Source organism: Centroberyx gerrardi, chromosome 14, assembly GCF_048128805.1.
Source record: "Centroberyx gerrardi isolate f3 chromosome 14, fCenGer3.hap1.cur.20231027, whole genome shotgun sequence".
NCBI classification, from domain to species: Eukaryota; Metazoa; Chordata; class Actinopteri; order Beryciformes; family Berycidae; genus Centroberyx; species Centroberyx gerrardi.
This window is the reverse complement of record NC_136010.1, coordinates 6931803-6959463: the sequence shown is the minus strand read 5'-3', so window position 1 is coordinate 6959463 and position 27661 is coordinate 6931803. Positions and strand designations below refer to the sequence as shown.

General features: G+C 42.5%; 1 protein-coding gene across 1 annotated transcript in view; it reads left to right on the top strand.

The window, feature by feature from the left end:
- The window catches only part of gnas (GNAS complex locus), a 36034-nt gene extending 12589 nt beyond the window's left edge, over positions 1 to 23445 (top strand). Inside the window, exons 3-12 of the mRNA XM_071923660.2 lie at positions 4305 to 4359; positions 4607 to 4726; positions 11844 to 11941; positions 17157 to 17211; positions 17743 to 17816; positions 18095 to 18153; positions 18355 to 18475; positions 18991 to 19121; positions 21194 to 21261; positions 22637 to 23445. Coding sequence (XP_071779761.1) covers positions 4305 to 4359; positions 4607 to 4726; positions 11844 to 11941; positions 17157 to 17211; positions 17743 to 17816; positions 18095 to 18153; positions 18355 to 18475; positions 18991 to 19121; positions 21194 to 21261; positions 22637 to 22783 — 928 coding nt within the window. The 3' untranslated portion in view covers positions 22784 to 23445. The remainder of the gene's footprint in view (positions 1 to 4304; positions 4360 to 4606; positions 4727 to 11843; positions 11942 to 17156; positions 17212 to 17742; positions 17817 to 18094; positions 18154 to 18354; positions 18476 to 18990; positions 19122 to 21193; positions 21262 to 22636) is intronic.
- The last annotated feature ends 4216 nt before the right edge of the window (positions 23446 to 27661 follow it).

Genomic DNA, 27661 nt, shown 5'->3' with positions numbered 1-27661 from the left:
GAAAGTTTCATCCCTGGGTGAATGGTGTGTGTGTGTGTGTGTGTGTGTGTGTGTGTGTGTGTGTGTGTGTGTGTGTGTGTGTGTGTGTGTGTGTGTGTGTGTGTGTGTGTGTGTGTGTGTGTGTGTGTGTGTCTGTGACTTGGTGTGCCCCGGTCTGCTGGTTGTGATGAGGACGGAAGCATCTTGCAGGGTTAGACTAGAAAATCGGCACCTAAGGCATACAGCAGCGTGTGACCCAGCTCGTGACTCCACAACACTGAAGAGTGTATGCATATGTGTGTGTGTGTGTGTGTGTGGGTGGCTTCATTAACAAGACACACAAACAGCATCATCACTTCCAGTCAGATCTGTGACATCGTTTGGATTATCTGGTTATGTTTTCTTGTTTACCAAGCTATGCATGGCTCCTTTGTATCCTTATGTGTAGTAAACTGATGTATTCCCATATAGATTGCTGTGTTGTGTGTGTGTGTGTGTGTGTGTGTGTGTGTGTGTGTGTGTGTGTGTTCGACCTCTCGGACACTGTTTTATTATTTAAATTTGCGGCCGGATGTCTTCTTTTAAGCGCACTAAGATGAATCATTGTTCTTTTTTGAAGACGGGTCAGGACCTAAAAAAGGTCTTGCAGGCCAGCTGCTGGTGGCTTCTCACATGACAAGAGTAGTAATGAGTTTTAATGAGCCTGGATCCTGGGGCAGGAGATGGAAGTTACTGATTTAGGCCTGAAAGCGTTCGATATCCCCCTGTGGTAAAAGATTTAGGGTGAAAGGATTGTGCGTTGTGGTAAACTAAAGGTCAGAGAGACAGGCTTGTGACCGGACGGCCGCCGGTCCCAATTCCCCCGATTGACAGAGGAAATCTAGGCGGCTGAAGTGATTGGCTAACTCAACAGCAACCATTGCGGTGCCCTTGAGCAAGGCAGCTGCTCAGTGGCCAGCAGTAGAAGACTGTGGTTGTATGGGGCGGCTTCTGGGTGTGAATGTGTCTAACCGTACAAACATAAAGTAGGATATGGCTGAATAAGAGAACACATGCTGAGAAAAGCCAGAGGCAACTGTTTGCAAAATTTGAACTTGAATACCCAGAAATCCTGCAAGGTGAGGTCAGTAAACGTCACACAGCAGAAACCAGAATTTCATTCGGACAAAGTGGGTGAATCTACTGCGTCTCAATTAGTGGAGATGGGACGCTCTTCTCTATTGCGGCTTCACTTTGTGATTTAGGCTGATAAGACAGGTGTATTTTTATATAAAACTCTTGCCTGATGCAGCTTTAAAGAAATTATTTGGCAGTAACACTGATTGTAAGAGTAATTGTTAGTGTTGTTGTCGTGTTTATGTGGTGCAGAGACTGTGAGTGTGTGTATAGATAAACACATGCCATCCTCTTACATGCGGGGTGCACGTGTGCAGGTGATGCTACCTGTCATTTATGGGTTTTTATTATTTGATTTATTTGGGGAAAGTTGAATGAGCATACTTGCTTTTCTTCAGCAATTAATGTCTATTAGTATTACAATGTTATTTCCATTTTGCAGTCTGACAGTGGAAACACCCGAATATGTAGAAGTTGACATGACTATGACAAGCTTACAAAAATAGATGAGATTTAACAGGTTAGGGTTAGAAGTGTGTGTGTGTGTGTGTGTGTGTGTTTTTCCTATTTTATTGGCCTTATTCCCATCTTTCCGTGTGTGTTGTTTTCTTGTTTACATGGTATAATTGATGTAAAGCTGAGGAGTGTATGTGCTTACACTCCTCAGCTTTAATTCCTGCTCATTGTCTGCTTTACCCCCTACTGTGTTTATTCTCTAACTTTATTCATCCTAACATGCCTTACAAGACATTATCGTTTTAACATGTATGTTGCGCTGTCTTAACTTGTTTTCTCTCTCTTTCTCAAACCACACACGAGCGTGCACACACACTCTGAACATCGGAGCGCACACACACACACGACTTTGTGAGGGCCATGTGATTTTTAATGACTATCAGGTTGAAAATGTAAACAGGGCCTTCTCAATCTCCCTCCTAACCCAATAAACCCTCTGTCTTTCTCTCTCTCTCTCTCTCTCTCACACACACACCCTCTCTCTCTCTCTCACACACTCATACACACACACACACACACACACACACAGGCCTCTCTCTCTCTCTGTTTAGGGCCAATCTCATATATTTTCTCATATCTCATAGATTTTTGTGTCAAATGCCCAAAATTATTTTTGTGGTCATGTAGCTTCTCAACACAGTTCATTTTAACCATTCTCTACACCAAATTCTCAGCTAGACTTGTAAAACACATAATAAATTCTGACACAATAAAATTGAAAAAGAAAAAAAAAAAAAAAAATCTTAGCCGGAATAAGGCTCATATTCGGCATATTAATGTGAATGTAAAGTCACACTCACTGATTTTACCTGTTCACTTCACTTCAGTCACAAAGGGGAGATGAAGATGAAGGGAAGGTGAAAAATTGATGAAGGTTTTTTTTTAAACTTTTTAGAAACCAAACAAATGGCTGTGACCTGAGACTGTAAATTGCACCGGTCTAATCATTGATAAACCCAGCTGAGACGGGGAGAGATCCTCCAGTCATCTGTTTTACATTCCTGACACCAAATGCCATCAGACAGGTCGTTCAGGCTGCCTGCCCCGTTTGGACGTCTGCCCAGCGATTTGCTCTAGTGCAGCGATGAGACTCACGAAGAAGTTAAAACTGGCACAGAATGAAGCGGCGCGTCTTCTCGCCCTTTTGTCGCTGACATAGAACTAAATGTAAACACGACGCGTTATTGTCTATGCTGGCTCAAGGTGAAAGATAGATGAACTGCCTCTCCGGTTTCCTTTTTTTTTTTTTTAGAAATCACAAACAGCCTAGATGTCTTATGTAGGAGCAGCCATCCTTCACTTCACACAGACATAATTTCTGCACCACGCGTGCCACTGAAGGTCTGTTGACTCTTCCCACATCAAAAACAAATTCGACGCACCGGAGCGCACCGTGTCATGGTTACATGGAACTCACTTCCTCTACACGTTTGATTCAAAGCTTCACTGAAACAATACTGACAAACCCAACAGCTCTTCTCAGCAGCAAGGAGGAAGAATAAGTTTGCAGCGGCATTGTAGTTGGCATGAAAAATGTGGTTCCTGCATGATGTGCATGTACAGCCAGGGAGGCACAGTGTAGATTTGGTTTGGTTTGGATTTGGTTTGGTTTGGTTTGGATTTGGCTCATCAGTGTAAAACACACTGGATCGTGCCTGTCCTCCACATGCTCTGTTATTAGGGGCCGGGCAGCCTCTTGTATTTGCCAATGTTATTATTATTCTGCTTCTTCCTACGAGGAAATCTGCCTTCCCATGCATGAAAATAAACCAAACTTTGCACATAAGTCCAGTCCCATGCCAAACTTACTCAACTGGCTTTGGGGGTCAATAGTCCTGATGGTGGCGCTACAGCAACCGTCTAAAGTTCAAAAGTTTGAAAATTCATAACAAGTCAGTCGTATGTGCTACGGCTTTGCAACTTTAACAAAAATGTAGGCCCAAGTGAGCAGAAATGTTCAGATGCTTCGAGCTGCCAGGAGTTATGAAGTCCATCACTCTGTTTTTCTCAAAAACTGTAAAACTAATTAAACCTATCTCCTCCCACATTTTTTGCTCAATTGACACCAAACTTGCTACGCTGCATCTCCAGACTGTCCTCCACAAACGATCCAGCCAGATTTTTGAATTATCAAAAATTGAGCCCACAGTGCATCAAAATGTTATCTTATGCCTACTCAGGCATTGTGCTGTGTGGATTAGAGACACATGATTTCAAAGATGTTTTAATGATAATTATGGTCCGGGCAGTTCTGCTGATGGACCCTCATGTATTTCTCATTCGTCCTCCTCTTCTTCTTCCTCACCCTCCTTTTCTTCTTCTTCTTCTTCTTCTTCTTCTTCTTCTTCTTCTTCTTCTTCCTCTTCCTCAAAATGCCCGCCCCGACACTGCTGCGCAGCAGCTATAATTTTAGATAACAGTTGGATATTGGACTGGATTAGGAATGCAAGGGTGTCAGGAACAAATTACATTTACTTTCATTACTGCAATTGAGTAGTGTTTTTGTGTACTTGTACCTTTTTGGGGTCGGTAAATGTATTTTTACTAAAGTGCGTCCCTACATAACCAGAGTAACAATGTGTTTTAAAAGCAACGCTAAATTTCTTACATTTGTGTCCCAGGCTGAAGAAACCTGCTGTCATTTATTGATATAATATTGAGTGTCACTGAGCCTCTGTGTGTCTTTCTTGCAGAGAGAAGAAGCAGAAAATTCAGGACATCAAGAATAATATTAAAGAGGCCATTGAGGTAAGTGACAGCGCTCATGTCACTTTTGATATTAGCAGATCTTGACAAAAATACTAAATGGTTTCAGATATTTTTTAATGGGCTTAATTAACAAAGACAAAAGCAAGCAGTCCTAATGTTTTTATTAATATTCAAATTATATTCAGCATCTTTGTTTCTGTCCTCCACACTTAAATGTATTCTGTGTTTGTGTGCATGTGTTTTGTTTGTGTGTGTGTGTGTGTGTGTGTGTGTGTGTGTCCTCCAGACCATAGTAACGGCTATGAGCACCCTGACGCCGCCGGTGCAGTTGGCCTGTCCACAGAACCAGTACCGGATCGAATACGTCCTCAACCTCGTCAACCAGAAGGACTTTGAGTTTCCATCTGTGAGTAGGATGACATCACACACACACACACACACACACACACACACACACACAATGACTGGGTACACTTGTGCTCTCACTGTGTAAGCTTGTATGGGAGTATTTATGTGTTTGTTCATGTGTCATGCAGCAACGTACGCCTCTGTCTGTGTGTGTGTGTGTGTTTGCAACAGGTGTCGGTATCCTCCTCAGGTGTGTGTGTGTGTGTGTGTGTGTGTGTGTGTGTGTGTGTGTTAATAGATGATAGTCTCAACATCCCAGTTCCTAATCCCATGACACAGGTAGTAAGGGTTGAGGTTTCCTAATGATGTCTCTGTGGGTTAGTCTGAGGGTTCGTACCGTCTTTGGGGGTTTCCCATTAACTAATGTCCCGGGCCTGGAGACTGAACCTGGAGGTCTGGGAGTGTTGCTGTTCACTCACAGCTGCCTCTGTAGGGCCGAGGCTTAATTCACTTTACAATTCAATTCCAAATTCATTTACTAGTTATTGAGAATTCGTTAACTTTTTTATGTCCCGCCACTGTGGTACTAAGTGAGTTTACCCCAGTAGACTCACAGTAGACCCTAGTAAACCCATATTAGACCCCATTAGACTCACATTGGACCCCAGTAAACTTGCATTAGACCCCAGTTGACCCATATTAGACCCCAGTTGACCCATATTAGACCCCTGTAGACTCACATTAGACCGCAGTAGACCCATATTAGACCCCAGTAGACTCACATTAGACCCCAGTAAACCCCATTAGACCCCAGTAGACCCACATTAGACCCACATTAGACCCACATTAGACCCACATTAGACCAAGACATTATGTCATCATGGCACCGTCTGTCTGTCTAATTCGATAACAATACATCATAAGAACTTCATACTTACACCACATGTTCCCTTGATACAGTAGATGATCTGGTTGGATTTTGGAACACCTTGCTGAATAAATTTGCATATTAATGAGGAAAAACTTATTTTCTTGAAACTACTGCAACTCTTTAATGCTTTAAGATACACAATTCATATTAATGTTGCCCATGTGTTATGTGACGCCAAGTGTGTTGACATTGAAATATTTGCTAATTAATGCATTAATTAACCCTGCTGAAGTGTTCTTGAGCAAGAGAGTGAATCCTTACCGGCCCTTACCTGCACTCTGACCTCCTCATGAGGATCAATTAAGTGTCACATCACATATCTGAATATTTGATTTTTGAAGAAAATACATTTCCTGAACTGATTGACTTGAAGGAGTTTTGCCCAGCGCCTGAGGGGGTCGAGGTCATGTGCGGCCAGGAAGTCTGATGATATTAAGGTCAGGCTCAGACAGACACGGTAACAACTGGTAACTGTTAGTAACCATAACTGTAACTATTGGTTACTGCTAGTAAGTATATCTGTAACCATTGGCAACCATTGTAGAGGCTTTGCAGAGTCACAAAACGCAGTTTAAATATTACAAGGTACTCCCATTAAAGAAGAGGGCGCCAATAGTGTAAAATCTAGCTTTATTTTCTGTTTAATTTTACGGACTGTAGCGGGCGGAAGCATCTGTCTTTTGTTGCAGTTTAGTTCACATGGGCTGTTTCTTAAAAAGACCCCTGTCAGTCTAATTATTTGACAAAAATGTTTTGACAAGAGTGTCCATATTAACATACACATTCATGTAGAAAATAGGAACAGCAGACGAAGGGGATTTAGTATAGAGTTGAGTTTAGGTGTTGCCCCGAAGGATTAAGGGTTGGCTGTCTTTCGTAATGTGATAGAGAATTACTAGAGAGAGAAGAAAGGGAGGGTGTAATGGAGAGAAAGGAAGCACATGAAGCGCATGACTGATGATAAAGGAAGACTCTGTTTGTAAAACACATGATGAGTTTGCTTTCATGGAGAGCTGCATGATGGAGGGATATTTTTTTTCCATGTAAGGGTTGATGCAAACTACAAGGTTTGTCTCACTAAGAGGGCGACAACATTGCCATTAAAGACACTTTTTTTTTAGATTTAGTGGCACTAAGACAGACTGACGAAAACTAGGATATGAGATTCTCTCCCTGATCTTTTTAATTTGTGTAGGATGGCTTAAGTGGGACTGAATCTTTCTTAAACTCAACTAGATCAAATCAAGTTCAATACTTAGTATACTGATACTTACTATTACTACTCAACTTGGTTGATTGGGACAAGAATGGTTAAAAATGAACCACAAGACATAAAACACTTAAAATGCATATAACACAAAGTAAGACATAAGGTAGAAGCAATAAAATACTATAAAACAAAATAAAATACCACAACTAAAATAACTAAGTTCACTAATTCATAACTAAGAAATATGTACCATGGGGATAAAAACTGTATTAAAATAAAAAATAAAAAATTAAATACCTGTCATATTGCACACTTCACTAAACAAAGAGTGAGGTGCTTTTATTGAAATAGAGACAGTGCATGCAAGCTGCAAATTGATTTCTGCTGCAAAATGATTTCTAAAAACTGGTAGGAACATGTGGATGAGAACTTCCATATGCAAGATATGGATCTACTTTATTCCAAAGTGGAGGGAAAAAACGCAAGATACAGCGCGGCAAACGTTTCAGTCAGGTGGCCATCTTCTGTGCACACACTGATTTATTCATTTATTTATTTACATGGTGGCATTTAGCTCCCGCTGTCATCCAGAGTGATTTACAGTAAGCAGATGGCGAGCGAGCATCTTACTCTTCAGCGGGACACATCGCCCGTTCCAGGAATCAAATCTGTGACTTTTCACTTACGGGACGAGTTTCTCTCTCTCTCTCTCTCTAACCGCTAAACCACCCTGCCGCCCCAAGAATTCCACATATGCCGAGTTGGAGTGGGAAGCAATTATTTGTTTACTGGTGCCGTTTGGTTTTACTTGTTTGTTTGGTCGACTTGTTTGTGAAGTGCAGGGCATAGTTTCCAAGTTATAAAACAGGATGGCGAAAGTGCATTCTGTCTTCCCATCGGGGTTTGAGGGAGAGCGTTCGTACGATAGGCCTCTGTCAGGATGAGCGTGTGAGAGGGAAACGATCTGTGTGTGTGTGTGTGTGTGTGTATGAGAGAGAGAGAGAGAGTTTGTGTGTATGAGAGAGTGTATGAGAGAGAGAGAGAGAGAGAGTTTGTGTGTATGAGAGACTTTTGATGTTCCTTTAATGAACCATTATCTTAAAACAAGAAAAAAAACCTAACACCAGCGTATGCTAGCCAAGTTAGTACACCACCACACCCACACACACACACACACACACACCCGCGCGCGCACACACACACCTGCACGCAGACACACACACACACACCTCCCCAACACACAGGAAACAAAACGGCAAAGATAAAAACCATGACAATAGCAACACCTGTAACGCAATAAAACTGACAGAGCCGAGTGTGTATGAGAGAGTGAGAGAGAGTTTGTGTATATGAGTGTGTATGAGAGTTTGTGTGCATGAGAGAGAGAGAGAGAGTTTGTGTATATGAGAGTGTATGAGAGAGTTTGTGTGTATGAGAGAGAGAGAGAGAGAAAGTTTGTGTATGAGAGAGAGAGAGAGAAAGTTTGTGTATATGAGAGTGTGTATGAGAGTTTGTGTAAGAGAGAGAGAGAGAAAGTTTGTGTATGAGAGAGAGTTTGTGTATGAGAGTGTGAGAGAGAGAGAGAGTTTGTGTGTATGAGAGTGTGTGTGTGTATGAGAGAGAGAGAGAGAGAGAGAGAGTTTGTGTATATGAGAGTGTGTATGAGAGTTTATGTGTATGAGAGAGAGAGAGAGAGAGTTTGTGTATATGAGTGTGTATGAGAGTTTGTGTGTATGAGAGAGAGAGAGAGAGAGAGAGTTTGTGTATATGAGAGTGTGTATGAGAGTTTATGTGTATGAGAGAGAGAGAGTTTGTGTATATGAGAGTGTGTATGAGAGTTTGTGTGTATGAGAGAGAGAGAGAGAGTTTGTGTATATGAGAGTGTGTATGAGAGTTTGTGTGTATGAGAGAGAGAGAGAGAGAGTTTGTGTGTATGAGAGTTTGTGTGTATGAGAGAGAGAGAGAGAGAGAGAGTTTGTGTATATGAGAGTGTGTATGAGAGTTTGTGTGTATGAGAGAGAGAGAGTTTGTGTATATGAGAGTGTGTATGAGAGTTTGTGTATATGAGAGAGAGAGAGTTTGTGTGTATGAGAGTTTGTGTATGAGAGAGAGAGAGAGAGAGAGTGTGTGTATGAGAGTTTGTGTGTATGAGAGAGAGAGAAAAGAGAGTATGTGTGTGTGTGTATGAGAGAGTGAGTTTGCGTGTATGAGAGCGAGTGTGTATGAGAGAGAGAGAGAGTGTGTGTGTGTGTGTGTGTGTGTGTGTGTGTGTGTGTGTGTTAGCATATGTGTTTCTATAGGCATATCACTTCCATCTGGTTGCCTTTTTTTTTTTCAGTTTACCAAGTATTGCGTAACTTCTACATATCTTTACACATAGGAAATTATTCCATTATACACTGTTATGAATGGAAGGGTGTGTGCGTTTGTGTTTTGTGTGTCAGAGTGACAGATAGACGTGCGTACATTCCCACTCTGGAACAAGGAAGTAGCCTGTGTTTGGCCTGGATTCGGACCGTTCATGGACTCATCAACCACAAAGTTCCTGTTAATTAACTGAAACTGCCCCGACACACACAACAGACACACACACACGACAGACACCGCTGCGTCAGTCTCGTCGGCCTACACCTTATCTACATAGGCACCTTTTACATCAACAAACCCGGAACTTCAGCCTCTGTTTAAACAGTATGACTCGGTTTATCCCACCGTCACACTTTTGAACCGGCAGGTCTTATCAAACGAGGAGAAAGGGAAAAAACAAATGCAGCAGTCCACATTTAAAAAATATATTCCTTTTGATTGAGGTTGATTCTTTCGTTCGTTGTCAATACATACTGTGCATCGAAAGCTTTCCAAGTGCCAGTTAAGCTCTGTCTGGACAGGATTAGATTTACTAGAGGAGGTCAGGTAATATAAATTTAATCGGTGTAATTCAGTGATTTTATTTTTTTTAAAATCCTGTGTGGAATGATGTTATTACAAGCTGTGCATCTTTGCGGATGTAATACTTACAGGACAAATAAATCTATTGTTTTTGTGTCCGCTGTCAGTTGTAGTGCCGTCCAGAAGGAGAGTCTGTGTTCGAGGCAAAGTACCAAGACTTTGCTCAGTATTTTTTTTTGTAATTCCTCCCATTTTGGACTCTCTGTATAGTTGTTGTTGTAGGCAGAAATAATGTGGGACGAAGTGTCTCACAAAATTTGGGTAATAATATTTCACTAGATTTAACTCGTGTGGATCGTCCTTTGAAATCCCCGACACAGGGGTTCCCACAGGCAAAATCCTTGAAAGTTTGTGGATTTGAGAAAAATAAAATAAAGCCTTAAAAATAACTGAATGGCCTTGAAAGTACTAGATTTAAAAAAAAATACTGTATATATAGCACCCAAATCCATCAATATGTGGCTCTCTGGACCTCTCTTCTCTTCTTTTCATTTTAAAATGAATGATTTCACCAGGATTCCTTACTTGATAAGATCAGGAGTATAAAATGATGCCTGTATGATCTCTAATTTTGTCATGTGTTACCCCAAAACATGCCAAGTTTGAGTCACCAAACAACACCTTGAACGTGATTGACAAGTCAAAATATGCATTTAGGCACATTTCATGTTTGGAGTACGCTTTGAAATTTAAACACATTTCATTATTTTTAAAAATTGTCTTTCCCACATGGCCTCCATTTCTGAGGGATTTGGATATTATAGTAATAACTGTGAGGGAATTATGGGTACAGCGGAGATGTTGCTAGGTTTGAGGCTCAACTGAGTACTGTGGGCATGAAGTACAGACTGAAGTACCGTACCTATAATTTCAGTAAAAAACACATTCAAAGGGATTATGGACTTTGTACAGCTACCATCCCATGCATCCGTGTGTTTTCAGCAACTTTCTCGTATCCTGAACGTGAAAATTACAAAAAGTCATCAACTTTTTGTTCAATAAGTTCGACGACTCTGCCGGAAGCTGTGAACTTGTCAAGGTCCCCACGGGTCCTTGAAATCCTTGAAAGTTTGTGAATTTGAGAAAAAAAAATCAAGGCCTTGAAAGTTTTTAAAAGTAGACATAAATAGACATGGGCCATTGAAAGTGCTTGAATTTAGAGAAGTTGTTGAGAAGTGTTCACACATTCAAGCCTCTCTCTCTTTTTTAATTGTTGTCTGTGAGCTTCTGTAAAGCCTGCTAGTTCTCATTATAAAAATTCTCAGTGTTGTAACAGTAATTAACCTTGATCCGTGTCTCAAACTATGCCGTGTTGGGTCCTTGAATTTGAGGGAATTGGGCCTGGAAAGTCCTTGAAAAGTCCTTGAATTTGATGTTTAAGAAGGTGTGGGAACCCTGACTTGTTCTTCCCTGCCGTGTCCCAGCATGTCAGCCGGTCAGTCTTAACAGCAGCTTGGGCGAGCGAGGTGCCTCTGCCCTGCTGGAATGCGCCTCTCTCTCCCCCTCCGCCCCTATTTACCTTTACAGACATGTACACAGGCATCGGCCAGGCACAACGTACACCGCGTGTGGTGTCAACAGAAACGCCGCGACACACACCGTGGACGACAGACAGCCCTGTCCTCCTCTCTTCCCTTTTTATTACTGTCGTCATATTTAGGGGAATATATATCTTAAATAATAACACAGAGTCACTCTTGCTTGCAGGCGCACGTACACACTCTTTTTTCTTTCTTTCTTTCTTTCTTTCTTTGATTCAGCTGATGTCCTGTTGGTGGCTTCAGATGAATCTCTTGATGTGTTTCGTATTCAAGTTTAGCGTTTTGAACAAGTTTTGGACCATTGCATCATTTGCTTCCAGTATGCTAAACATGCAGAAATATTAGTAAATGAGCCCTGTTGTAGAAAGAGCTAATCACTTTATTTTCTTTCTTCTCTCCACCTCTTCTTCCCCTCACTCACTCCTACCATTTATCTATTTTCTCTGTTTTCACATTTCCCCCTGTCCTTTCTCTTCCTGTATTCCTCACCCCTCTCTCTCTCTCTCTCTCTTTTCATCTCTCTCTTTTCATCCCTCTCTCTCAGGAGTTTTACGACCATGCGAAGACACTGTGGCAGGACGAGGGGGTCAAGGCGTGCTACGAGAGATCCAACGAGTACCAGCTAATCGACTGTGCGCAGTAGTAAGTATCCTTCTGCCAGGCCGGCTTCATGGTAGCAGGACTTCCAAGTGTTGTTTTCCCCCCGTAATGTATCAGCCGGTGGGGATGAAAGGCCTCAGAAACGAGATTTAAACCATGTGACACTAAAACTCTCCATTTATCGATAACAGTTGAATTCTTTCAGGTGGGGTTGCAGCCGTGTTAGGAAGTGTACATCCCCCTTATTCAGTAATTGGGGCAACACGGCTCCTAAGACAGAATAGCATGACCTAAAAGACAAATTCTTACATTCACGCTAGTCTAAAACAACGAAGCTTCATGGTACAGTGACTTGGATTTCGATCACACCTACAGTTAGTTTCTTTTGGTCTGAACCATGGTGGAAAAGTTTGTATTTGGTTTGTTTAGGTTCACACTGACCAATTACAAGTGAACCAGGGCTTGTAAACAAAAGTCACATGGACTCAAAAGTAGCTCATTTATTGGATAGAGTTTTGGCAACCTGCTATCCGGCCAGGTTAGAGATTATGAAAGGGGAGGAGTCAAAATCAACCCAATTCTAGTCCCTGTAACTTCAGCTAAGCATGATGGATTTGTCTCCGCTCTTTGCAATAATTTATCTTCTCTGGTGGTCATAACAGTTAAGAACACATGAAGAAACAGCTGAATATGAGCGTCAGTCCAACTGTGTTTGCCCTCGGTTCATTTTGTTACGCTAGGCTTTTGTTCGGTTGTGTTCGGTTCATTTTGTAATTCTACACTTTCCAAGCATGAGGAACTCCTGGCCATCGGATGTCAATATCTGTCTCCTTTTACCCATGAAACCTTGCGTTTTTGGGGTTGTTTCCTGTAGTTTGTTCAGACTACATTCTCACTCCTAACAAACCGCACAGCAGTTCTCTTGTTAGAGACTCACATTTTCAGGCGTCTCGGTGCTGTTATTTGGTGCCACCAGAGTTCGAATGGCAATGTTTTCACCTGGCCAAACAAACCAAACTGAAGGAGGAAACACTCCGGAGCTCAAATAAAACGCTCTAAACATACTTGGTGTGAACACACCCTTAGGAGCCAACTTCATTACGTGCAATAATATGCATTTATCCGAGCCAACATCATGGTAGCCTCACTTCCAAGACAACTATATAGTAACATGCCTCTTTTAAGACAAATGTCTTGTCAGTATTTATTCTATACAACCTTATAACAACATTCAGTAAAAAAAATAGGTTTCTTTATTGATTTATATGTATGAAACAGCTCTCTCTCTCTCTCTCTCTCTCTCTCTCTCACTCTCACACACACACACACACACTGTTTTACAATGCACTGGTTGAATTACAGTAAACCGGCTGAGGGGGCAGTCTAACCTGAACCAGGAAGTGCAGCAGCTCTGTGGCTGATATGTACACTGACAACACGTTCTGCTGTCTGATTATCTCCGTCTGTATGCGTGTCAACACTGCCACCTCTCTTTCACTCTTCTATCCTCTTATCTCCTCTGATTCAGCATCTTTCCCCTTACATCTCCAAAACGTAAGCTTGTCAGGCATAAAGAAGAAGAAGAAGAAGAAGTATATCCTAATTTGACACCTGTGTATTTTTTTTTTATTTTAAGATTGCATAACGCCGTTCTGAACCGGTTTCGACAGCTCAAAGGTTACGAAACCAGCTCGTGACAGACAGAGCCAATGTTCATGATCAAATCAGAAGAGAGGGCAAAACAAAAATACACCCAAATTGGAGTTAAGTAGTTTTCATGTAACAGCAGCAATTTGCAGTGTTGGGGAGCAAACATGGCAGGTGGCTGAGTCATCTGGAGAGCGAGGGGCGATCGGAGGGATAGTTTGAAGAGGGGTGATGTGTGAGGAGGAAAGCTGCTCTGCTCCACTATGGACCGAGCAGACTGTGACTTTAATGCATTTTTGTCAGTAAATCAGTCTCGGTGGATATTACCTGCGCTTTGAATGGCCGTTTTTGCATAATATTGTTCTTTTGCGGTGTAAGTGAGACGAGGAACCCCCCTGTCTGAGGCGGTTAAGATGGTACAGTCCAGTCTTTTGTTCCCTCCCTCTTCTATCTCACACACACACACACACACACACACACACACACACACACACACAAGCTCAGGCCTCTCTGGCTTTCCTCCATCTTTCTTTTCTCCCTCTCTCACTGTCTCTCTGTCCGTCTCTCTCTCTCTCTGTCTGTCTGTCTGTCTGTCTGTCTCTTTCTTTCTGGAGCCACGGTAGATTGGGAGCTGATAGACTATTAATAGCGCCTGTGGTTGGGTCTCCATGGTAACCGTGCTGGAGGCCAGGGCGCTGGGGAGCTATTTTTGAAATCTGCTCTGTAATGTCAGACAGACACCACTACGCTTTCATTCTCTGTCTCTGTCTCTCTCTCTCTTCCTCACGTGCACTGTCTCTCTCTCTGTCTCCTCGTTCTTTCTTTCACTGTTTCTCTTTCACTTTCTCACGTGCACTTTCCCTCTCTGTCCCTCTTGCACGTGCACTTTCTCTGTGCCCCTCATCCTCTCTCTCTCTCTCTCTCTCTCTCTACCCATCTCTCCGTTCCCCTATTTGATTCACATTCTCTTTAAAGGAATCCACAGATTTTTGCAATTAAGCTCTTTGATTTAACTCACTGTTGAGAGACGAGAAGATTGTTATTAGTTTCGCTGCTGAGTTTTCAGTATTTATGTAATTCATTCATGATACATGCAGCGGGTCAGTAGAGTGTGTGTGTGTGTGTGTTTAGTGGACTGTACAAGCTAACTTAGCACACTAAATACTTAAGGTGACTTCGCACGTTGGTGGCTCCAAATGGCAGCCAGACGTAACTGTTTGCAAAATTTGAACTTCAATACCCAGAAATCCTGTAAGGTGATGTCAGTAAACGTCACACAGGCCCGGACGGTCTGTGATGCTTTATACCAAAGGAAACCAAAGAGACGAGAGAGGAAAAGATCTAACGCTGGTGAGTCCAGCTTCCTCTGGGCGGAGCGCTGCTCACTGCTGTTTAGGAGACACTTTGGATTTCACTCTTAAATTTTGATTTGTCACTTCTGAAATGAAGACCTACCAAGCTCAAAATCCTGGTACAATTCGTCTAAGCAGCTGCCACACTGGTTCATAACTTTTGAAGACAAAAACATTTCAATTCCTCATTTATATACAATCTTTTATCTTTGCTTGTGCTCAAATTGTGTCCCTGCTGGCCACCGTACACTCTCTCTCTGATTGTGAGCCAATCAAATCAAACTCAATCAAGCCACAAAGTTAATGTTGTATTTTTACGTTAAAATCTTGCTTTTAACACACAGAGATGAAAAGTGCTATCATTTATTTTGTCAGTAGTTGTTGATCTCCAAAACATTGGAGTATTCCTTTAGCACTCCCTCCTCCTCCTGTCAACCTTTCCCTTTCTACTTCCTCCTTCCTGCCCCACACACTCTACTACTATTTTTTCATAATTTTCCCACACCCTATGTTCTCTCTCTCTCTCTCTCTCTCTCTCTCTCTCTCTCTCTCTCTCTCTCTCTCTCTCTCTCTCTCTCTCTCTCTCTCTCTCTCTCTCTCTCTCTCTCTCTCTCTCTCTCTCTCTCTCACATGACATGGCCATGGCATGTTGTGTGTGTGCCATTTATGTTGCTATAACAAACGAGTATGCACTTAACCCATGCCCACATGTGTGTGTGTGTGTGTGTGTGTTATCATTGTTTTGTGTGTGTGGTGTGTGCCTCATGGATGCATGCAGACACACACACACACACACACCTTTCTTTCCCCCTTCTCTCCATCTCCATTCCCTCTCCTCGTCCCTTTGTCCTCTCTCCCAGAAAGCCCAGTCAGTCACTCCGTCCGTCAGTTTTTTTCTTCCAGCTCTGCTTCCTGTCTTACCTGCACTTGGTCTTGTCACATTTCAACGCTGTGTGTCACATTCCAGCTCCGCCACCCGCCTGGCATTCCTCCCTCTGCTCCAAAAACACACACACACACACACACACACACACACACACACACACACCACACCACACCACTACTCCATGCTTTGTACATTAGTGAAGACTGGTATGTGGTATGGTTGTTTGGACTCACAGTTTGTATTCACTTCTTGTGTTGTCCTGATGCTTTCTAGGTATCTGTTGTGTTGTGTGAAGCAGTTTGATGCCTTCTCTCTGGCCCGTACGCTGATACACAAGTTTTGGATGAGTGCTCTATGCTTTAGTGCAGAGGTGTGACCAAGTCAACTTTGCTCAAGGCACAAGTCTCAAGTCTAAATGTAGAACACCAAGTCAAGTCAGAACAAATCAAGAGTCCAGTATCAATTTAATATCTTAAAGAAAACTAAATATCTAGGACTTTTCAATGCAATATGGTTTTAATAGGATAAAAACTTGGTCAGAGCATCATGAGTTTGATTTCTATAATCAGTTTCAACTTCAATAACTTAAATCATTCCATACAAATTCAGAAAACAGAATTTAAATTCAGTCGTCTGGTGGAACAAATCTCCTCACTTTCAATCTAAGTCATTTACACAAACACAAGGTCTCAAGTCAAGACTTTAGAAACCTTTTCAAGTCATCAAAGTACAAGTCAGCAGAATCCAAGTCAAATCCAGTCTCAAGTCTTGTATTCATGCATCAAGTCAAATCTCGAGGAATTAAAATAGATTTTACACAGAATGTGTGACTTAAGAGTCCCCACCTCTGCTTTGGTGATTTCCCTCACTATGGAGTGGGAGTGGAGGACGCCTCTCCCTGTAACAGAATTTAATTTCAGTTAGTTTCAATGGAGAGTTTCAGTCACATGGTCTAAATGTTGCGTTCAAGGCCTTTCCACCGTGCCGTTTAACACTTCTGGGGGAAAATACCGCTACAGTTCAAACAGCAGCCAAACTGTGGTGCTGTGGTATTCTAGGTGTTGGTTTTATATGATAATGACACATTTTATTTTATTCATCTTGCTGATTGCTTGTTGAAAAGAAGTTTAAAGGGGAGATCCTCATTTGCAGAAAAGTACAATGTCGTGTTTAGAGTTTAAACTGTTGTTCAGTGAAGTAGGTTGATAAAAGTTTTTGTGACGGTGATTGTGGTCCATCAGCACATCTATCCATCAATATATATACTGTATATATTTATGTAGGTTTGCCACAATATGTAGCCACTAACTCATCAGTTAAATTGCAGTAATGGTTTCTTATGTTTTGCACCTTCCTATCTCTCTTTTTTTAGCTTTCTAGACAAGATTGATATTGTGAAACAGAGTGACTACACTCCGACAGATCAGGTGAGCGATTCTTATTATTATACCTGCAGTATATTTATATATCTAGTTTTCTTTCTCCTGGGGCTATTTCAGAAGGCAGAACTTTTAAAATGAAAATAATGTAACTTTGACATTTTGGTCCATAACTGCTTGACATCCCTAATGACCATTATTCACATTTAAATTTACACACCAGTGTTTGAGGGTGTTGCTGCTGTGGCACCCGAATTTCCCCAAGGGGATTAATAAAGTGATATCTTATCTTATCTGAAAAAGCCTCATGTAAAGTGTGGGGTTTTCAAGCTTACCCAAGCTGCCCCACTCCAGCCTAGACATGGGGGCAGAAAAAATCCCACGTCCCAGTTTCTCCGAGGCTTTCTCGTAGCATCCTGATCTAGAAAATAACTTCAGGACAGAGAGGCAACTTGGCATGTTAAGCTTGTTCTAGATTCTGCAGTTTAAGCAAGACATCCTAAAACCTTGGACCATTCTCGTTTCTTCATAATCTGAATTGTCTTTTGTTTATTGTGATTTTTACTATTTTTTTACCAGGATTTGCTACGGTGCAGAGTACTGACTTCAGGGATCTTTGAGACGAGATTCCAAGTGGACAAAGTCAATTTCCAGTGAGTTAAAAAAAAAAAAAAAAATTCTGAACAGAGAGAAGGGAAGACACACAGGTTTGGCGTCAAAAAGTGCCAAATGCAGCTATGTGTATACTCAAAAATCAGCTACACATCTCCATAAAATAAAACATTAAGACAATGGGAGAACAGGACAGATTTCTTACAACATTGACTGATACTCAGTTCAGAGAAGCGTCGATTTCCAGTTTCTCCACAAGATGGCGGTATTTGACCTGTTAACCCCATGTTGTGACGTCTCCTGTTTGATTTTTACACAGCATGTTTGATGTTGGCGGTCAAAGGGATGAACGCCGGAAATGGATCCAGTGCTTTAACGGTAACAAGACTGTTTTATTTCTGCTTTCACTCTTCTCTTCCTGTATCTGATGATTTCTTTCTTCTGTCTCTCCCATGTATCTCTCTTGCTCTCTCTGCCCTTTTGAAATTCTTTCTTTCTTTCTTTATTTCTGCCTTCCTTCCTTCATGTCTCTGTCTCCATCTACCTAAACCCTCTCTCTGTCTCTCCTTGTGTCCTCAGATGTAACAGCCATTATCTTTGTGGTGGCCAGTAGCAGTTACAACATGGTGATCAGAGAGGACAATCAGACCAACCGTTTACAGGAGGCGCTCAACCTCTTCAAGAACATCTGGAACAACAGGTGAGGAGAACAGGACCTCTCTCTCTCTCTCTCTCTCTCTCTCTCTCTCTCTCTCTCTCTCTCTCTCTCTCTCTCTCTCTCTCATAATCACTCACTTTCACACATTCAGATAAACTCAAGCACAGTAAACATTAGAAGCGGACATACTTGCTGGTGGAAAAAGTTAATTTCCAAAGGTTTGCCTACATGGATCTCCAATTTATAAAAAAAAAACACATTCTCAAGCAGTCTCAAGGTACAAAAATTAGAACGCCATTTCATGATATTAAAGGCTTTTTAATTGGCTTGTTTGAATTGGGGATCCATGTGACACACATTTGGTGATTTTGTTTTGCTTTATTTTCACCAGCAAGTATCTCCATTTCTCATGTCATTTGTTGATAGAGCCGTCGTCCTGTTTGCGTGCATTTTGTCCAGATTCAGGCAGTTCTCTTGTTTTTCTTCACACTCAGACAGTTTGCGTGTTGAGTGCCGGGTGTTGAAGGCTGATTGACAGTTCTGTCTGTCCTCTCCAGGTGGCTGCGGACCATTTCTGTCATCCTGTTCCTCAATAAACAGGACCTGCTAGCGGAGAAGGTGCTGGCAGGGAAATCCAAAATCGAGGAATACTTTCCTGAATTTGCTCGCTACACCACACCTGACGACGGTGAGCGGCTATATCTACTTGCAAACACTGTAGAAGTTGTAACTTTCACCCGGTACACTGTTACTGTCATTTAATGGCTCATCATACACCCGAAGTTCATCATTCAACACTTCCGAAATATAGTGGATCCAGTCTGTCGTTGTGTTATCATTTTGTCAACCAAGGATGTTATCTACTGTCCATAACTTGTTTTAAATTCGTACCAGCAAACATTTTGTAAGAGTAGTTGTCATTTTTTTATTTTCAAATGGTGAATATCTCATTTGGGAACAAACTACAGTTATTACAAACAATGTAATAGTTGTTTGTAAAGTAGGGTGACCAGATTGTCCAGGTCAGTCCCAGCTGGAAACTCATCTCTCTGAAAAACACCAAGATGTCCCAGTTTTCACCACCTGTCCCAAATATGTCCCACTGTAAAGAATTCCCTCACTGTTACAGGCGCCTCCCATCCCATTTATATTAAGAAATACAACAATGTAACTATTGTATTTTTTTTTTGTCTTAGGCCCACATATCATATAGACAACTGTGAAAATCCATGAGTTTGCATGCATGTTCTTGTGCACGAGCTCTTGAGTCTCAATTTGAGGTTTTAAAAATCTGTCCATCCTTTCAGAAAACATCTGTGAGTGCAGTTAGTGCATTTAGCCACAAGAGGTCACCGTAGATACTTGTGAGGTATTGAAGTCCAAATCAAATGAAAAACGACCTTGTTAGCTAATTTTCTACATCATAACATACACTTTAACAATAAATGCCCCAAAAAAATTACACATTTTTTTTTGTTCTCATATTTTTACATCAAAATTAATTATTATAACTTTTACTTTTACTTCCTGGAAAGCGTAATATTTTTAGTGGTTACTTCATGGATACCAGTAGGTGTACATAAAAATTTCAACCAATAATACCATCACAGATTTTTGACCAATCGCCCCTCCAATCATCCAAATGTCGTTTCCTTGTAACTTAAAGATTGTGTGTTGTGAGAAAGTCGGTCTCACCAGCCTCTCTCTCCTCCTGACTCCTCCCCCTCTCTCTCCTCCTGACTCCTCCCCCTCTCTCTCCTCCTGACTCCTCCCCCTCTCTCTCCTCCTGACTCCTCCCCCTCTCTCTCCTCCTGACTCCTCCCCCCTCTCTCTCTCCTGACTCCTCCCCCTCTCTCTCCTCCTGACTCCTCCCCCTCTCTCTCCTCCTGACTCGTCCCCCCCCTCCTCCTGACTCCTCCCCCTCTCTCTCCTCCTGACTCCTCCCCCTCTCTCTCCTCCTGACTCCTCCTCCTCTCTCTCCTCATGACTCCTCCCCCTCTCTCTCCTCCTGACTCCTCCCCGTCTCTCTCCTCCTGACTCCTCCCTCTCTCTCTCCTCCTGACTCCTCCTCCTCCTCTCTCCTCCTGACTCCTCCCCCTCTCTTTCCTCCTGACTCCTCCCCCTCTCTCTCTTCCTGACTCCTCCTCCTCCTCTCTCTCCTCCTGACTCCTCCTCCTCTCTCTCCTCCTGACTCCTCCCCCTCTCTCTCCTCTTGACTCCTCCTCTCTCCTCTTGACTCCTCCCCCTCTCTCTCCTCCTGACTCCTCCCCCTCTCTCCTCCTGACTCCTCCCCCTCACTCTCCTCCTGACTCCTCCCCCTCTCTCTCCTCCTGACTCCTCCCCCTCACTCTCCTCCTGACTCCTCCTCCTCTCTCTCCTCCTGACTCCTCCCCTCTCTCTTCTCCTGACTCCTCCCCCCTCTCTCTCTCCTGACTCCTCCCCCTCTCTCTCCTCCTGACTCTTCCTCCTCTCTCTCCTCATGACTCCTCCCCCTCTCTCCTCCTGACTCCTCCCCCTCTCTCTCCTCCTGACTCCTCCCTCTCTCTCTCCTCCTGACTCCTCCTCCTCCTCTCTCTCCTCCTGACTCCTCCCCCTCTCTTTCCTCCTGACTCCTCCCCCTCTCTCCTCCTGACTCCTCCCCCTCTCTCTCCTCCTGACTCCTCCCCCTCTCTCTCCTTCTGACTCCTCCTCCCCCTCTCTCCTCCTGACTCCTCCTCCTCTCTCTCCTCCTGACTCCTCCCCCTCTCTCTCCTCCTGCAGCGACACCGGAGCCTGGAGAAGATCCACGTGTTACAAGGGCAAAGTACTTCATACGAGATGAATTCCTGGTAGGTGCAGAGGCAACCTGTTTGCTTGTGTATGAATTTATTTTGCAGTGAGTTAAATTCGGCCTGACCAAGAACGTGTGTGTGTGCTTTAAAGCAATATGTAATAAAACTACCTATGCCATTCTGTGAAATATCAACAGAAATTGGCGACACTCGTCGCTGCTTGAGAAAACCTCAACAGTCCATTAGCAACTCTTTTACTTTGAAATATTTATGGGGAGGGAAGGTGTCAACTTACAGTATCTGCTTCTTGCCTACAAAGAAAAAAAAATCGCCATTCATTTTCCCATAGAGGGTTTTTTAATAATTGATTATAAATTAGTAACAGCTTGAACTTCAGACATTTTGGGACACTGAGGCGCATCAGCTATGAATGAGGTGAAGCAACATATTTTTTTGGCAAAGTTTTAACAGTGTACAAGAGAACTACAGCTGCAGCCTTGCTGCTGCGCTGAATGATTGGAGGACTGTGGCAGTGACATCATCAGCGCGTCAGGGCTTGTAGTTCATTTTGGGAAAAATCTCAATGAAAGCTACAGTGTTGCATTTTGCAGTGTCACAGGAAACAGGTGAACAGGTGCAACTAACAAGTATTTTCATTATCGATTAATCTATCAAATTCGTTTTTTGGATTAATCGGTGAATCATTTAGTGTATAAAATGTCAAAAATAGTGACAAATGTCCATCACAAGTTACCAGAGCCCAAAGTGATTCTTAAAATTACTTGGTCTGACCAGCAGCCCAAAAACCCCAAAGTATTCATTATCTAATGGTATGAAACAGAGAGAGCTTCACAAATGTTATATTACATATACATATACATTAGGGCTGAACAATTAATTGAAATTTTATCGAAATCGCAATATGGCCTACTGCAATTTTCAAATCGCAGGAGGCGCAATATTTGTTAAAGGCGAAATGTATATCAAAATACCATTTTAAATTAAATATTGTCGTGCTGCAGAGATGTCCTGGCCTACACATCATATTCTACAGACTTAAGAAAACATCTTTGTTTGGTACAGATCCCCGCAAAAATCACACCATAATCATTTTAATACGTTTTTCAGTGAAAATGAGAATAATGATGTAAAAATGATCATTCCCTCTAATATCGCAAATCATATCGCAATTGCAATATCAGTCAAAATAATCGCAATTAGATATTTTTTCAAAATTGTTCAGCCCTAATATACATATATATTGATCGACAAATCGTTTCCACACTAGTACAAACCTTCCAGTTCATTTTGATGGTCAGTTTTGAACGCAGACAACAGGAGGCGACATGACGACTTTCTTTAATCACAAATTTCCTTAATCAATGACTTCATCCCCTTTTCCTTCATCATGTTGTGTTTCCTCCGCCTGCAGAGGATCAGCACGGCGAGCGGCGACGGGCGGCACTACTGTTACCCCCACTTCACCTGCGCCGTCGACACGGAAAACATCCGCCGCGTCTTCAACGACTGTCGAGACATCATCCAGCGGATGCACCTGCGGCAGTACGAGCTGTTGTGATGGGAGAGGAAGGTTGTGCGGCCAGAAACACACACAACAACAACAACAACAACTACAACAACAACAACAAAAAAAACGATCGAACTTTGAACCCCGAGTCTCTGAACTCCCCTCTTCCGCAGCAATGTGAGCTCTTGTGAAGGAACCAGGGAGGGGAGGGGGCCAAAACACACACAACACACACACACACACACACATGAACAGACTCTGAACCCTGAACTCTGACCTTCCCCCCCCGCCCCCTCCCCCTGATGCAGCCTCCCTACCTAAAGAGCTGTTTTGATGGACGTGTAAGACGGGGAGACGCATAAACAGACTCCACCTTTAGCCAAACTCCTCCTCATCATCTGACTCCGCCCCCCACCCTCCACCCACTGCTCGCCCCTTTCCTAAAATCCCCTAAAACCCTCCCACCTTCACGTCCGACCCCTACTGACCTGCTCCAGACTGTATTTTTTTTTTGGGGCGAGGAAAGGAAAGGGAAAGGGTTCGATTTGAGCTGAGGTTCAGATTGTGAGACCCCCCCCCACCCCCCCCTCCCTCCTCCTCCTCTGTTCAGGCCGAGATGAAAATTTGAAAGAGCTTACTACTGCAGCGCAAACCTGGAAAATGGAGATTACTGTTGAAATACTGCATATAGAGAATAAACACATCATGCCACAGATCAACTGAACTCCACTGTATTTAACACAAAAACAGAAACACACAAGCACTGTGCTCAGGACTTACATAAAGCGCGTTACACACACACACACACACACACGTCAACACGCAAGCACCGATCCTTCTTCTCACAGCTGCCCTTCACTCACACACACACACACACACACACAGACAGAAACATTCATGAAGTCAACCGCGGTATCTGCTTGCACACGGAAACATATCACACACGCTTTTTGCCGGACTGCGCTGGCTAGTGAGTCCTGAAACTCGCCGATCTGCCAGCAAGTGACCGGTTTGATCGACTGGCCCGTTTGCCGACTGAGTTTTCTGGGGCGGGACTTCGAGATTTAACGGACTGACAGCCGAAGCCCCGAGGAGCAGCGGTGTTAAACCACATAGACTGACAAAAGGACCAGGGGCTTGTTGTGAACAGTCGGGGGGGGGGGGGGGGGCTCAGGGGGTTTCGGGGCGGGGCGGGGCGGGGGGAAAAGGGACAGGGCCACCAACACCGATGTGAATTTCTCTCCGGCGGAGTTCGGACTCGTTTGAGCGGGACGACGACGACGACGACGATCATCGCTCCCTCGGCTTCTCCGCAGGATTGTTTTTGCCGCCTGACTTTGCCTCGTTGGCGGCGCAGCGAAACACGCGAGGAGGATACATATATATATATATATGTATGTATGTATACTGAGTTTAAACGAGAAAAAAAAACGAAACAAAAAACGCCAACTTTTACTGAACTTCACAAACGGAGGGCAAAAAGCATCCTTCTACAGTACAGTACCATATAAGTTAAAGAGAACTGTCATCTTGTCATGATTGACCCTGTTTTACTGTCTCCACAGCTGTTTTCTGTCTGTGTAGACTTTTTGTGCCATCGTGCCCTGTGCGCTCTCTTTCTTTATCTTACTCTCTCTGTCTCGATCGTTCTCTCCCTTTTCCTTTCTCTCCTCTCTGCTGGTTTCTCTCGCTCTTGGTCCGGCTTCATTCATTTTCTCTCCCTTCTTCTCCTCCTCCTCCTTCTCTTCACCACCTCCTTCCTCCCTGCACTGTTCCCTTACTGGCGACGCTTTGTTTCTATAGAGGAAAAAAGAAAAATAATAATAATAATAATAATCCTGAAATTTAAAAAAGGAAGAAGATGACATCAACCAATGGGACACTAATCTTTACTCATGTGGTCAGACACCTGCCTCCCCTTCACTCCTCCCTCCCTCCATCTCTCCTCTTCTCTCCTCCTCCCTCCCTCCTCCCACCTCTGGCTCCTTTGTATGTCTGTCTTTACTTTACTGCTGAACTATTATTCTTGTACAGACTGTAAAATGTATTATTTTGTACAACTTTATTGAGAAAAAAAACAAACTTTTAGAAGATCCCTGTGCCTTGATCACGACTGTACGTGTGTAATGAGCTAAAGTGGGTGTCATACTGCGCTGTATAGCTTGGCCAATCCCCTCCTAACTCCCTGCCTCCCTCGCCACCTCTTTCTCTCTCTTTCTCTGTCTCTCTCTTTCTTCTCATCTCTCCTCTTTCTCCTCGGGGACGGAGGACAACCATTCGTAGCTTTTTGAAGTTTTATTTCTGTCCCCTATCTCTCCCCCCCACCCCCCCATTCTCTCTTTATGATTTAAATGTCTATTTTTGGATCCATATACCCCAAAAAGATAAATATATGAAATGTATATGGGTTTAAAAAAAAAAAAAAAAAAAAAAGTATTTTATTAGAATCAAATGAACCTTGACAAATTGTACACTTGATAGTGTGCGTATTGCTATAACTTAAATCCTTTCAACTGAAGTTGTGTTCAGGTTTCTTTTGTTTCATCCGTGACATCTGCAAAGGACATTTTGAAGGTTTCAGAGGAGATGAGAAGTGTTTATTTACATTTTTAATTTCCTTCAGCCTTTTTTTTTTTTTTTTTTTTGCTTTAAAGTAAAGGTGATGAGAAATACCCAAATGCAAAACATTGCTTGTTTCTACACAAATCTTTTTCTTTTGCTAAAGAAAGACAAAACGAAAAAAAAAAAAAAAAGAAATTAATTTCCGTTTATTTTCTGATGAGGGGGGGTTCCTCCTTCCCAGCCTTGCACAACAGAGGCGGCCTGTACAGTATTAGCATCTCTTCACTTCAGTGCCCTAGTCTTCATTTACTGTGTACATCAAATATGGGTCTCTACTTTCTGAACAGGAGCTCTGAGAAATAAAGGTTTTTTTTGGTGCAGACAGCAACAGGTCCGTCATTACACACACACACACACACACACACACACACACACACACACACACACACACACACAGGCCATCCTATTTTCTCCCTTTTCCCCAAAGTGCCGTTTTTGCAACCTTCTCCTTGACTTTGCATCAACAGCAGGGAGTGTTGTTGTAAATTGGTGCTGGGGGAAGTGGAGTTTCCTGTTCGTTTTACTAGTCATTTCCTTTAGAGGCACTTTTGGACAATCGTGGAGTTTGAAAAGTGAGTTTCTCACAGGAAGGTCCCTGGTTTGAACCCCAGTTATGTGAAAATTCAGGTTGGGAGTTAAATGAGTGACTAACTCCCCTCCTGCAGTTGGCTCCGGTTCAGTCCCTCAGTGGCCAAGGTGTGAATGTACAACCCTCTTCTATCCCAGATGTATAACTCCTGATATACAGGAATTTATAGCACAGGGAAGTTATATTCATGTCCCAAATTACCATCAACAGAATCAAAAATGAAATGACTTCTACCCTAAGGTCCCACATATGCAGGTCAATCATTACAAACATGTTTCCCAGCCAAGCTTTGTTCAAACCCACACAACTTTATTTTAAGTTCTAGTCAAGATCCCAAGGTTTCCAAACATGCCAAACATGTCAGGCTGGATTACAGGGAAATGTGTATAAAATGGTGCACAAAACACCTAGATTTTTTTACATTTGATTTAATGGTGCAGCCATAAAAACCGCCGTCTTGCATTTGAATATTTCACTCAATATAAGCAGCTACAGCTTCATTGAAGCGTTTGAACGAGCAGATACAGAATATGTATGTGACATTGTTGTACAGTTTGGAAAAAAAAGAATTCTAACTTTGAAGCTACATAAGAGGAAATTTAACGGGAAACTCAGGGTGCAAGAGTTTAAAGGAATAGTTTGCCCCAAAATGACAATTCAGTTGTTATCTAGCCCCATGCCAATCGAAACTCCACTGAAGTTGGTAGGACACCAAACACAGAGCAAGTTTGCCCCTGTAGTTCCACCTCAGCCTTCTCCCAACTGAAGTTAGCAGGGCACTCCTTTTACAGCTCCAAAGAAAACTAAATAAAATCTACATCAAATTTCACAGCTCATGCAGTGTAGTCCAAGTGTTTTGTAGCCAAACGATTACACTGTGTGTCCAAAAGTCCAATATTTACCTAATTTCATTACCCCATTTTATGCTTTTTTTTTTGGAGCTGTAACAAGACGGTCCTGTTAACTTCAATAGTTTGGGAGAAGGCTGAGATGGAAGTACAGCGACTAACTCTGTGTGTTTGGTTGTTTGGTGGTCCTACAAACTTCAGTGGAGTTTCAGCTGGAAAGGAGGTAAATAGATCTTAAGAGAATTTTTCATTTTAGGGCGAAATATTCCTTTAAGTCATTTCATTTCTGATTCTGCTGATGGCAATATGGCCCATCACTATAACTTCTAACAAATCTCTTTATATCAGGAGTTAGTGCAAGTGTAATGCATAGTGTGAATGGTAAACTGAACAAACCATTCTATATTTATACACTAAACTGGTGCGGGGGGTTGGCCAAAGGGATAAAATGAGGAAAGCATAATGGGATAAGGAACAAAATCACACTGGAACAAACACATACATGGCTCCAAGTTATTCATCTGCTCGGTCATGTTAACGGGGAATTTCTCTGTATTTCCATGAGGAATTCGGTGCCTGAAAATGAGAAAAGACATTCAGAGTCATGCTGCTCAAAAAGAGAAAAGGGTAGCATCTCCCAGTAATGAAAAGCAAATGCACAGATTCATAACATTCCCACTTGGATTTATTTCAAGGATATACACGTTAAAATAAAAGGATAGCATGCAGAGCCACCTCTCTGTTACATATGCTAGAAATCAGTGGTTCTTATCAACTGCATTAATCTCAATGATAAACCAATGTATTTCCACACTAACAGATACAAATGCATGAATTAAAGAGCAGTAGTGTTGGGTCTCCACTGTAATT